Here is a 12,592-nt window from a genome sequence, read left to right as displayed (position 1 = left end):
ATTTGTATATAGTGCACCTACAATTATTTGTAGGATTTTAAATGCACGTCGACTTCAAAAAGTTTGAGAACCACTGGCTTAAGGCAGTCTTTCAGATTTTTAAGAAATCATTTTTACATCCTTCATCTAGGTGTATATATAAGGAAGCACATGTTATTTTGGTTACTGTGGCTAAAGTAAGTACGTTTTAATGTAATTTAATTTTGTTTGATTCTTCCCATACAGTATTCATAAAATATAATTGTTTGGGGTTAAGGACTTAACTTGATTATTTTTCAAAGAACTTCAGTTAGAGATGATTAGACAAAGCTTTAATAAAGAGAACTTTAAATGCTTCCAAGAAGCTTTCTAAAGTTTGAATCACAAAGTGTGAAAGAAACTTACATTTTATTATAAAGTAAAACATTGTTTTGTTCTGTTAAAATCTGGTGTTCTTGGAAGCTAAGGAAATAAAAAGAGCAGGCTCTTGGGGACCCAGACATGTGTGCATTATAACACATTTAACAATTGTAGCCCGAACCCTAGAGTGCACCTTTTACGTGCCACTCTTGAATTGATTTCAAAGGGCTGAAAATCCTTTATGAGGCTTTTGTGCATTAGAAAAAATTTTTAAAAGGAGCATTTAGGCATGCTGCATTTCTAATTAATGCACACATAAGAAATATGCCTTAGAATCTGAAGCCACTAGTTTTTTTAAAATGAGGTACCAACCAGAGGAATGCTTTGTTTTAAACTCTTTTGTTATGGAAACAGAGTGAAAACATTTTTGAATAATAATTACAAGCTCTGTGGGTGATAGGGACATATTGATACTAAATGTAGACAGTAGATTCTGCTCTTCTACTGAAGTAAGCGACCATGTGTCATTTCTATGATCCCATGCCCAAGCCCACAACTCTGTGCTCAAGCTGGGGATCTCAGGGTTTTAAACCTGGGTCTTCAGTGTCCAAGCTTAGTGCTCTAACGACTGCACCACCACCAGGTCCTAAGCTTCTTCTTCCTTTTTTCTAAGTGATTCTTCCAAAATACGAACCAGGCCATGCTTCTTAGTGCTCAAACCCATGCAGTATTTTCCATCAGGCTCAATGTAATTAGTACCCCTGTTAACTTCCTTATCTCTTGTACTGAGCTCTGTGAAGCTCACCTCACTCCATTTGCACTAGCTTTCTTGCTGTTCCACAAACATGCCAGCACTCACTCTCCTGTCTTAAGGAATTTGCTGTACCTTTTATCTCTGCCTGGAATGCTCTTCTCCCAGGTGTCTGCTTGGTTAATTTCCTAAACTCTTCAAGTCTTTTATCAAATGTCCCCTTTTCGGTGAGGCTAATTTTGATCTTATTTAATACTGCAATCTACTCCCAACTTCTCTATTACTTTCTTTTTGAGGTGCAGTGGCAAGATTTATTAGAGTAGAAATAAAAGACTGCCCTAGGTTTCTGGTGTGGAAGAAGTCTAGTCTTGTCCTCATCAAGCCCAGAAGGGCCAGGGTTTAGAAGTTTTGTGCCATCAGTTCAGTCTATCCCAAAGCTTAGTCCAGTTTGGTCTCTGTCCCCATCCAGATAGCTTAGTTTTTGCTGTCATGATGTTCTTAGAATTGTGAGGCCAGTTTTTGCTGGTGGAATAGGGTCCTTCCATACAGTTGCAAGAAAAGCATATTGGGTAAGATTTATCGAAATAGAAAGACTGCCTCCAGGTTCCTTGTATCTCATCGCCATCTGTCCCGCTGTGAAAGTAAGTAATCCCACCTACTGTTTCATTTTTAATATTTTTATAGCATATGTCATTTTCTAAAGTTCTAAAAAATTTTAAAAATTATGTTTAGTGTTTACGGTTTTCCCCTCCTCATGACTTCCACAAACTAGAAACTCAGTAAATATAAATTGAATGAATAAATGAGTGATGCCCAATAGTCTAGGGGTGCCTCTGATCTCATACCATTCAGTCTTATAGGTGACCAAAGGCTAGATAGGAGAGCTTATACAGATTGATCTACAAATAAATGCATGGGAAATATTTATAAAGTATAAGAAGAAAATACAAAAAGAAAGAAACCCAACTATTTCTCCATTATATATACTAGGCAATTACCTGATTTTATTGATTTTCTGAGAAACCTGAGATCCTTTTGTTTACCAAGTAGGTAAAGGATGTGTGTATTTCTTGGCAGGTCAAACAAGCCAGTAAATGATTTCCTTGGATGCATGCAAGTGGGGATAGGGTTTGATGGAGGTTGTCTTTTAGCTTTGTTGAGTATTTGTTTTGCTGTGCAGAGGCTTTTTAGTTTGATGTAGTCCTGTGTGTTTATTTTTGATTTTGTTACTTATGCTTTCAGTGTCTTATCCAGAAAATCACTACCAAGGCAAATGCCAAAGAGTTTTTTGCTATACGTTCTTCTCGGAGTTCATAGCTTCAGGTTTTGCATTTAAATCTTTAATCCATTTAAAGTTAATTTTTGTGAGTGGTGTAAGAATAGGAGTCTAGTTTCATTCATTACCCCTTAATAAAAGGGGCAGAGAAATATACATATAGTGAATACACACTCTTGCATGGAAACTCATAGACTTAAAGAAAGAATAATAATAGATCATTTGGATGGGGGTAAAGGGAAGAGAGAAAAAGAGAAGTGATATTATTGCAGACACTTTAATTTTCTTCTTCAAATTAAAAAATTGTTACAATAACGGTGAGGTAATACATTTTGACAATTTCAGAAAGTTCCTATTAAAAGTGGAACAACTGATGGCTTTCAACCTTACGTCTGTAGAAACTGCATGTTTTGGAAGACTGACAAAACAATGAAAGAAGCAAATCTGACCAATAAGGAAGAATTTGGTGATACATGGATTACTTACTTTCACAGTGGGACAGATGGAGACCTGTCTTTAAGTAGTGAGCAGAGTGCGGGTACAAATGACATATACCTACATATGTGTATGTTACAAAACAAGCTAGCAAACTGTCAACATAGATTCTATTCTCCCATCTTTCTACCTTGAAAAATATACCTTCAAAATGGTGTGGAGGGAAAGATTTAGATTTAGCATTCTTGGATTCCTTGAAGTTTCTTGTTAGAATGAGGTGGTAAAGGATGCTCACCCCCCACCCCCGACATGTTGTCTGCCCTCTTCTCTTCCCATTTCTGACTCTGTCTTGCTCTTGAGAGGCCTTGTGCACATGCAAGCAGACAGCCCAGCCTGTACATCCAAGCTCCATTCATACGCAGCAAACCTTTTGACTACCTCTCATGTGTAGGGATGGACGCATTGAGTTGTTCTCTCTTGACACGGTAGATTACAGGGAAAGGCCAGCATAGACACTGAAGTGGGCTAGTTGAGCAGAAAGTTGGGGTATAAAGACCCTGAGACAGTCAGGAAAGGTAGGTGTGGGGTCTGGCAGGCATATCGCTGTAGCTCCGTGGACTCTTCCAAAGCCTGAGGGCCAGGAGTGAGGCAGCTCTTATCCTAGTCTCTGGATAGTACTGGTTTAGGATAAAGTCACTATGTATTTCATTATAGAGATTACATTGGTAAATAAGACAATGGTAGACATAGGTACATGTGTATCCTAGACTTTAAGAGAAGGAAATTTCAGGTTAAAAGTAAGTGTAATTTTAAGAGACTATATGTGACACAAGAGGAATGGGATGAATTAAAAATGAAGAAAGAAGGTGCATAGTCAGCAAGGGTTGGACTTGCCTACTTTTTCTTTCGCCGGGATTTAAGATAGCAGCTGATGTGTTCGAGTACTCCAAAAGTAATCATTAAACACCACCAACAGCCTGAAACCCCAGTATCTGTACAAGGGGCACACATTTGAAAAGCATATGGATCAAAGATGGGAAAAGTGACACAGGACTGAAGGCAAATAAAAGAACATGGCAGAAACTAGGAAAAATAATGTTGGAGAGGCTCTAGCACTTCTTATTTGCTACAGTTAGAAGGACATGCTGAAGGGACTTCCAAAGCTATATAGTCTGAGAGAAAGAGAAATAAAAGGAATAAGGGAGGAACAGGTCCTCTGCCTGAGTCAGATGACAGGAGATTAAGGGATGGTAGATAGTACATACAAACTGGGATGTCACTTTGGTAAGGGTGGAAAAGGCATTGATACAAAGGGATTGAATTAAGTGGAAAAAATGATTAACAATTAGTATTAAAATATGAATAATTACATATTGTTATTATACATGATATCTCTGAGACTGTATGATATCGTGACCTGCTATGTCTCTGGGAGAGAAATTAGGGGAGCAGAGGACAGGGATGGGAGTGAGACTTGTTTTCACTATATATGTGTTTGAACCTTGTATTACTTAATACATTTTAAATTAACTAATACAATTGAAAGTCTAGACAATTGTTGCCTTTAAATTAGTTAAAATATATATACCCTGAAGAAGTGTATTCCTGAATTCTAAAATAATCTGTAGATGTGATCACAGAACCTCTCCTGGGAGTCCCTGAGAAATGACAGACCTGCAGAAAGCAGAGGAAAGGCAAATATCCTTATTTCAAAAGAAGTAAAAAGATGGCCTCTAAAATTAAACTGGACATTTAGGCACCAAACTGCAGGAAAAGTGAAGAATAAAATGTAAATAAATAGTGGTAATGACTACCAGTCAGCTTCGATTCTCCTGGAACAAGTTATGTCAAACTAAATTTTTTTTTTTTAATTTTTTTTAAATTTTTTAAATTTATTTATTCATTTTAGAGAGGAGAGGGAGAGAGCGAGAGAGCAAGGAGAGACAGAGAGAGAGAAGGGGGGGAGGAGCTGGAAGCATCAACTCCCATATGTGCCTTGACCAGGCAAGCCCAGGGTTTCGAACCTGCGACCTCAGCATTTCCAGGTCGACACTTTATCCACTGCACCACCACAGGTCAGGCTCAAACTAAATTTTTTAAAAATTGAATTCTTAAATAAGAATGTATAGAAAGTGTTTCTGTATTTCAGTAAAGCATTTAAAAATTTTTCCCATGCTGTTTTTTGGACAAAAATATAAAAAGTGAATTCTTTCACACAAAAGCATTTACTAACTGGTTGAAAATCATGTAAAGTGTTTATTAATTGATCATTATGGATCTGGAAGGAGGTTTCTAGTGGTATCAAAGTCAGATTTCTTGCAGGCCCTCATCTGTTCAGTGACTTAACTGGGAACTATAGAACATACTGAACAAATTAATGGATAGACAGAAAACTAGGAGGTGGTGTTAATATGTTAGGCTCTTTAGAACCAATTTTTGACTGGCAGGAGCAAATTCTACCAGATGAAATGTAAGGAGGACAAAATAAAACTGCATTTAGGGGAAAATAAAAATTAATTGTCCAAATATTTGATGAGGAAACTTGGGTTTCTAGTAATACTTGAAAAAAAAAATACTTGAACAGTTCAATTTAAAAGTGGGGACAAAGTTAGATTAATTAGGAAGCCATGATGACTGTGTCATGGAATTTAGTAATCTTACAGGAGAATCAGCTGTCACCTTACAAAGTGTGTTGCAAAAGTTTAGTTTTAAGGGATTAAATATGTGGTATTAGAGACTATTTTATAAAAAACCACAATATAGATGGTTAGGCTTCAAAGCCATCCCATGAGAACATGTCAATTTAAGTGGAAGAATTAGTTTTACTGAGAAGCCCCAGCTCTGCAACTTGGAGACAGGGAGTCATGCGTTACTATAGGGAGATGGAAAATTTTTCTCTTTAATGTTTGTGAGTAAATGGTCACATCAAAGCAAATTTAGGAAATGGCTGAAGTTTCTCATTGGCCTCTCTGCACATGTCCCTGATCTAATAATCCTCCTTTTTTGATGCTGGGATACAACTAAAATACAATATGGTGTGTGCTATAACAGGGACATGCACGGGATATCAGATGGAGAGCTATGAACTAGTTTATACTATTACATGATTGAATGTGTGTCCCCCATGACTTTTCACAGTGAACTGAATTTAAAAAAAGAAATGCTTGTTAAAGTAAATGAGTTTAAAATTGATACAAGTTCAATTTCAAGGAAGAAATAAAGTAAAATGAAGAAAATTCAGGCATTGTGGACAAAGACAGCGTGGGGAGAAGGGATGGATCCACATGTGGTGCATTTGCCTAGCCTTAAAGACTATCCTTGGAGACATCTATTACTGCTGCCAAAGGATTTGTTTTTCTTTTCCTTTGATTCTCAAAACTGCCTCCAATCCTGCACCTTTCCCACTTCATAAAGCCATCTCTGTTGGATAAAGTTCAAAAGTGGCAACACGCCCTGGCTGGTTGGCTCAACGGTAGACCATTGGCCCAGTGTGTGGAAGTCCCAGGTTCGATTCCCGGCCAAGGCACACAGGAGAAGCACCCATCTACTTCTCCACTCTTACCTCCTCTCTTTTCTCTCTATCTCTTGCTTCCCCTCCCTCAGCCAAGGCTCCATTGGAGCAAAGTTGACCCGGGTGCTGAGGACAGCTCCATGGCCTCTACCTCAGGTGCTAGAATGGCTCCTGCCACAGTGGAGCAATGGCTCAGATGGGCAGAGCATTGCCCCCTGGTGGGCATGCTCAGTGGATCCTAGTCAGGCACATACAAGAACCTGTCTGTCTGCCACCCCCCGCTTCTCTCTTTGAAAAAAATATAAAAAATAAATAAATAAAAAGGAAGTGGCAACATAAGGATAAGAACTTTATGAAAGTAATCACTGGCATCTAATGGTATAGTGAGCATCTCATCATTTCTGTTCATATAAGCCCAGTACATTGTTGAAATGAAGAAAATTGTAGAAAGTATTCTTGAATTGTCTGGGAGGTAATCCTTAATGCTTAAGATTTTATGGATTATAAAATGTAAATGCCTTGGAATGTAATACTCACAAGTTAATAGAATTTTTGCTTTGGATTTACATTGTAGTATTGCTACAAGAGGTTGGTAACAATTTGTCAGACTTTGACCTTGCTTTAACTTCATTTGCAAAATTCTTCAATTATCTGCCTATTATTGTCCTGATTTACAATAAATCAGGATTATTACATCCAAGAAACCCAGAAGGGTTTTTTATAAGAAACAGCATTAGTCAAAGAATAATAATTACATATAGCCAAGGTTCTTTAAGGACCTGCTTGCTTATTATTTCATATTTTTTGACATGGTGAAATGAACTCAACAACTTTCTTAATGTGTATCAAAGACAGGATTACACAATTAGCAGATAATTTGGCCAAATTAGGTTTGTCTTTTATCTCTTGGCTGGAAAACACTCTTTGAGCAGGATTACATATGATGTGCATGATTTTTACTTTCCTTGCCTTTTATTCTGGTGCTCAATGTAGCTTTGAAAACCAATTGTAAATTTTGCAGTGAAAGGACATGTTTTTAAAGATTGTGAAGGTCTTATTTTAGCTCATAACAGTGTCCTCTACTTCTTGTCCTAGAGATGAAAGAACAAAGCAATATCAACAACCTTGACTTGATTTATACATAGATAGTACCTGTCATGAAAGGGGTAACAAGTAAACCCTATAGAGAGTACACATTTAATAGAACCCTGATGGTTATGGAACTGAAGGACATATTTTATTGTATAGATTGGTTTAGGACTGTACAGATATGTCACCATGGGGATATCCTATCTGTCAGTCTAGGTTTCCTGTGTTAGAGGAAATCAAACTGGTAGATGGAATGACTGGAAAAAACAAAATCAAAAAGAAAAACTAACCAAATTTTTTTTCTCAGTCCTACAAATGCATTTAAAAGAAACCATTTTGCAATAGTGTTGGGAACCTTTCTTAGAGCCTATCTCCTCCATTTCAGATTAATAGCTGATAAAAGAAATTGTGTTTCTACTTTAGAAAGGAATTAAACCCAGGAAAGAGAAGCAAGACAGTAAAAGGTTGAGCCATAAAAATTTGTGTCTTTAATATTGATGTATTATAGGTAATAATAGTAATTTATATTTTCATTAGAAGAAATACCTAAGTGATTTTTTTTACTTACTACAACTTAAATAATACTTTTAAATGCAAAAATAGCTTTTAAAACGTAAAAAATTTGGAAAGTAAAGAGATTTAGTTTTTATTCAATAATGTGCCACATTTCAGAAAGTGTACTCTGCCTTTGCAATCAACAATGCTATTTATCTAAAACCCTCAACATTTACAGTAGTTTTTGGTAGATGAATAAGTAATAGAGTTGCTTGAAAAAATGGATAGAGTAATCCTAGGACACTCAACACATAAATTATCTTTTTCTCACAAATTGCTTATTATTATTTCCTGAGTTGACTAGAAAAAGGTTTGATACTATACACAAAATAATTTCTATGCATTAGTGTTTTTAGTAATAGAGTCAACTTTGGAATATGTAATTTTACATAAAGGCTTTAATAAATTATTAAATTTGCCATAAGTGAGACTTTCAGAATAATTCCTTTTGTTTTAAACATCAAACTTTGCTACAGACACTGATTATGATTATCTGAGAATATATACAATAACACATTTATGGATCCAGAAAAAGAATCCAGTAGAGTGGGAGAGGTTAAAGAGCAAAGAGATGATGATTTTATAGAATTAGGCCTTTGGAGTTGAAAAAGGCTAGGAAGAGAATGGGGATAGACTTCCAGGGGAAGGAGCTGGGAGGAACATTGGTGCTACACTGAGATTCAGATATCTGTTAGGGGTTGAAGGCAGGGGCAGAGGAAAAACAATAATCCTTTCTCCTAGAGTCACTGAGATTGAGAGGAACATTAAAGGGATTGATTCCCTTTCATGGATAAGAGAGACAACATAAAAATGTGTCCTCATTGAGGACACATGATTTATTCACTCATCCATCCATCCATCCATCCATCCATCCATCCATCCATCCATCCATCCATCCTTCTATACATCCATCATGTGTCCATTCAAGGGGCCAATCAGCAAATTAAAGAGGAAACAAGTATGTGCCTTTATATCTACAATAATAAGTAGGGAAACTAAAGTAAAAGTAACATTTTCTATTTCTTTTTTTGTTTTAGCATCTATGGGTATCATAGGGATTATTAAGATACTTTTTAGGGGAAGATTCTTATGTTCTCTTAGCCTAAAACAGGAAACTATAGAAAAAAAAAAGGTAATAGCTAAGTAGGAAGATTTTTGAATTGATAGTAATACACATTTCTAGAGATTAAATTTATTTAAAATTTTTTTGAGGATTACCTTTATTTTAAATATAATTTGTTTAATTGTAAGTTTATATAATTTTTAAAATTAAATTTATCAATAATTTCTCAGAGGCTTCTTCTATTTTATTTTTAATTTAATTATTTTTTAATTATTTTTTTATTAAGTGAGAGGCGGGGAGCCAGAGACACAGACTCCCACATGAGCCCCAACCGGGATCTACCCGGCAAGCCCCCTACCAGTGATGCTCTGCCCATCTGGGGCCACTGCTTCTTTGCTTAGCAATCGAGCTATTTTAGTGGCTGAGGTGAAACCATGGAGCCATCATCAGCCCCCAGGGCCAACTTGCTCAAATCATTGAGGCATGACTACAGGTGAGGGAGAGAGAGAGAAAGAGAAGGAAGAGGTGTAGGAGTAGAGAACAGATGGCTGCTTCTCTTGTGAGTCCTGATGGGGAATTGAACCTGGGACTTCCACACACTGGGCAGATGTTCTACTGCTGAGCCAACTGGCCAGGGATTTCTTCTCTCTTTCTATAATAACTATGCCAATTTATTGATATATTAGTTTCTTTTCTGTCTTTGAAAGTAAACTGTCTCCAACTTTCTTCTCCAGTCAAAACTCTCAAATAAACAATACCTAAAACAAGTAGAGATGTATCACATGTCTTACAAAGTCCTACCTGGCTTCTTATCTGGGTAATCATTCATAAGAACAGGGAAAACATGGTCTCTGGCTGCATCAAGCTATAATTTCATGGAAATTAAAGAATTTGAGTACTGTAAGATATAGCTCACCAATTTGGACATTTTTTTTTCACTAAAGACTCCTGATCAAATGCAAACCCACCTGGACTGAGTTATTATTTTAGTCATGAGCATGCAAGTATAGATCAATTTACTAGAGGATCTAAGTTTAGACAGCGTGACTTCTAAGAGCACTTGGAGAGTGTCTCATGTCTCTGTTGGTGGATTCCACACCTTGGTCCTTGGAGGGCTACAACTGATATGTGATACAGGTTCTAAAACCTCATATAGTCTATGATTTTAAATAGTGCCATTTTTAGAATATTTTTTTGAATTACTAAATATATTTTGTTTTTGTGCACAGGCAGCATGTCAGCTGAAACACCAGTCAGACTGAACATTGATCCTCAGGATCTGCAAGTCCAGACGTTCACTGTCGAGAAGCTACTGGAGCCGCTCATAATCCAGGTATTGATAGCACAGAAATCACAATGTTTAGAAACTGCAGAAGAACCAAAAAAATGTGGAAAAAATAGATTATGAACCAAGGGAAGATTTGATATATATAGAATGACTATGCCATCTAAAATTGTCCTTTACAGTATTGTTAAAATGTAAAAAGTATGTATCTAGTAACAACAACAATAATGATAATAATAAAATTCTGAAATCTCCCCATTCTCTTTTAAAAGCAACAACAGTAATAATATGTATATATAGTTTTAAAAGTACCTATATATATATTACTTTATTTAATAGTCATAAAAACTGAGTGAAGCAGGCAGTAGCATTAAAACCATCCTTATGTAGATGAGGAGACTGAACCTAGAGAATTTTGGTGACTTGGCCTAAGGTACATGGTGGCTTATTTGTCAATTGTAGGAAAATGATTTTTATTCTTTTTATTTTATTTTTTTCAGAGACACAGAGAGAGTCAGAGAGAGGGATAAATAGGAACAGACAGACAGGAACAGAGAGAGACGAGAAGCATCAATCATTAGTTTTTCATTGTGACACCTTAGTTGTTCATTGATTGCTTTCTCTTATGTGCCTTGACCATGGGGCTACAGCAGACCGAGTAACCCCTTGCTGGAACCAGTGACCTTGGGACCAAGCTGGTGAGCTTTGCTCAAACCAGATGAGCCGGCACTCAAGCTGGTGACCTCAGGATCTTGAACCTGAGTCCTCCGCATCCCAGCCCGACGCTCTATCCATTGTGCCACTGCCTGGTCAGACAGGAAAATGATTTTTAAAATACTAGATTGTATGAGAAAATCAGCTATTGTATTTAGGAAATTCTGTGATAAAGTCTTTCATAAAATGAACAATCCTTTGATAGTATGTTGAATGATTCTCTGACTTATTTATTATGTAAGTCTATACTTTATTTACTGGATTTTTTCTTAAAGCAGAGCTTGAAGAAACTTTTTATTATGGTATAAATTTATTTGTCCTTAACCCAACATTTGTGAGAGAATCCCCCTTTGGCTTACCTTACATCATACCTTCTAAGACAAATTGTCCCTTTTTCTAAGGCTGTGACGCATTCAAGGGTTTCTTGGGTGAGAAGCTACACAAACTTTATTTCTGATAATTTAAAATTGTTCTGCTTATCTTCTCTGTGGAGTGGATGGTGGGGAGGGGAATAGCTATGAGAAAAGACTTTATACATGTTTTACGGAGCACAAGTAGGTGTCTGTTACTGGAAGTACAATTCAAAACATGCCTCACTGATGAGAGCTTAATCATGAACTTGGGCAGTCTTAACCACACTAGTATCTGGTATGAATTGATAGTAGATGGCCGTGGAGATTTCATGAAAGTTCCTATCTTAGCTGCCCACTGAATAGCCTCATGTTAAAAAGAAGAAAACTTATTGTTTTTCTGATAAAGTTCACTGAAGTAACTGGAAAAGCAAACAAAACAAACAAAACAAAAACAAAGAAAATAAAAAAGCCACTCACAATTTTCACACCAAGAGGTAAATATTAATGTTTTGATGTATTTACTTATAGTACAGTAAAATTATGTTATTTTTATTATTTTCTTAGTACTTTGGAATATTAAATAGTACATATATACACATATTATAAATAAAAATTATGTAAACAAGGCAGAGTACTGTATATGTAGGTTTTACTTGCTCTTTCATTGAAAATAATATTGTGAAAATTTTTCATTTTTTATAAGCATGATTTAATAAAATTTCTGGTTTTTTGAGAGTTATAGCACAAGCCTTATTTATTTTTTATCATTATAAGTTTTTATTAGATTGTTTGGGGAGTTCCAGAAAGATCTTTTAAATATAGTCTGTATTATACTGCATACACACATATATGATATACTACTGAAATCATATTAAACAATAGGTAAATATAATTTTAAATTGAATTTATTGGGGTATAGGTTCAGATGTGAAACTTAATGAAACATCATCTGCACACTGCATTGTGCCCCATTGCCCTAAGCAGAGTCACTTTCATCCCCATTTACCCCCACCCCTCACCTGCCTGCACTTTCCCCCCAACCCGCTTTCCCTCTGGCTGTCACCGCGCTGTTGTCTGTGTCTGTGTGTTTTATGTGTGTATGTGTGTGTTTGCTTAATCCCTTCACCTTTTATCATCCAGTTCCCCAATTATCTATCATATGATTGTACCATAGTTTTTTAAGTAGCCTCTCATTTTGGACATTTAGTTGTTTCTATTTTT

General features: G+C 36.2%; 1 protein-coding gene across 4 annotated transcripts in view; it reads left to right on the top strand.

Annotated features, from left to right (window-relative positions):
• Positions 1-12,592, top strand: part of CTNNA3 (catenin alpha 3) — a 2,095,157-nt gene that overhangs the window by 85,779 nt on the left and 1,996,786 nt on the right. For all 4 annotated transcript variants that reach the window (XM_066242416.1, XM_066242414.1, XM_066242415.1 and 1 more), the window contains exon 2: positions 10,249-10,352. In XM_066242416.1, coding sequence (XP_066098513.1) covers positions 10,254-10,352 — 99 coding nt within the window. In that variant the 5' untranslated portion in view covers positions 10,249-10,253. The remainder of the gene's footprint in view (positions 1-10,248; positions 10,353-12,592) is intronic.

Source organism: Saccopteryx bilineata, chromosome 9 (assembly GCF_036850765.1).
Source record: "Saccopteryx bilineata isolate mSacBil1 chromosome 9, mSacBil1_pri_phased_curated, whole genome shotgun sequence".
Lineage (NCBI taxonomy): Eukaryota > Metazoa > Chordata > Mammalia > Chiroptera > Emballonuridae > Saccopteryx > Saccopteryx bilineata.
This window is presented reverse-complemented; position numbering and strand designations above follow the sequence as displayed.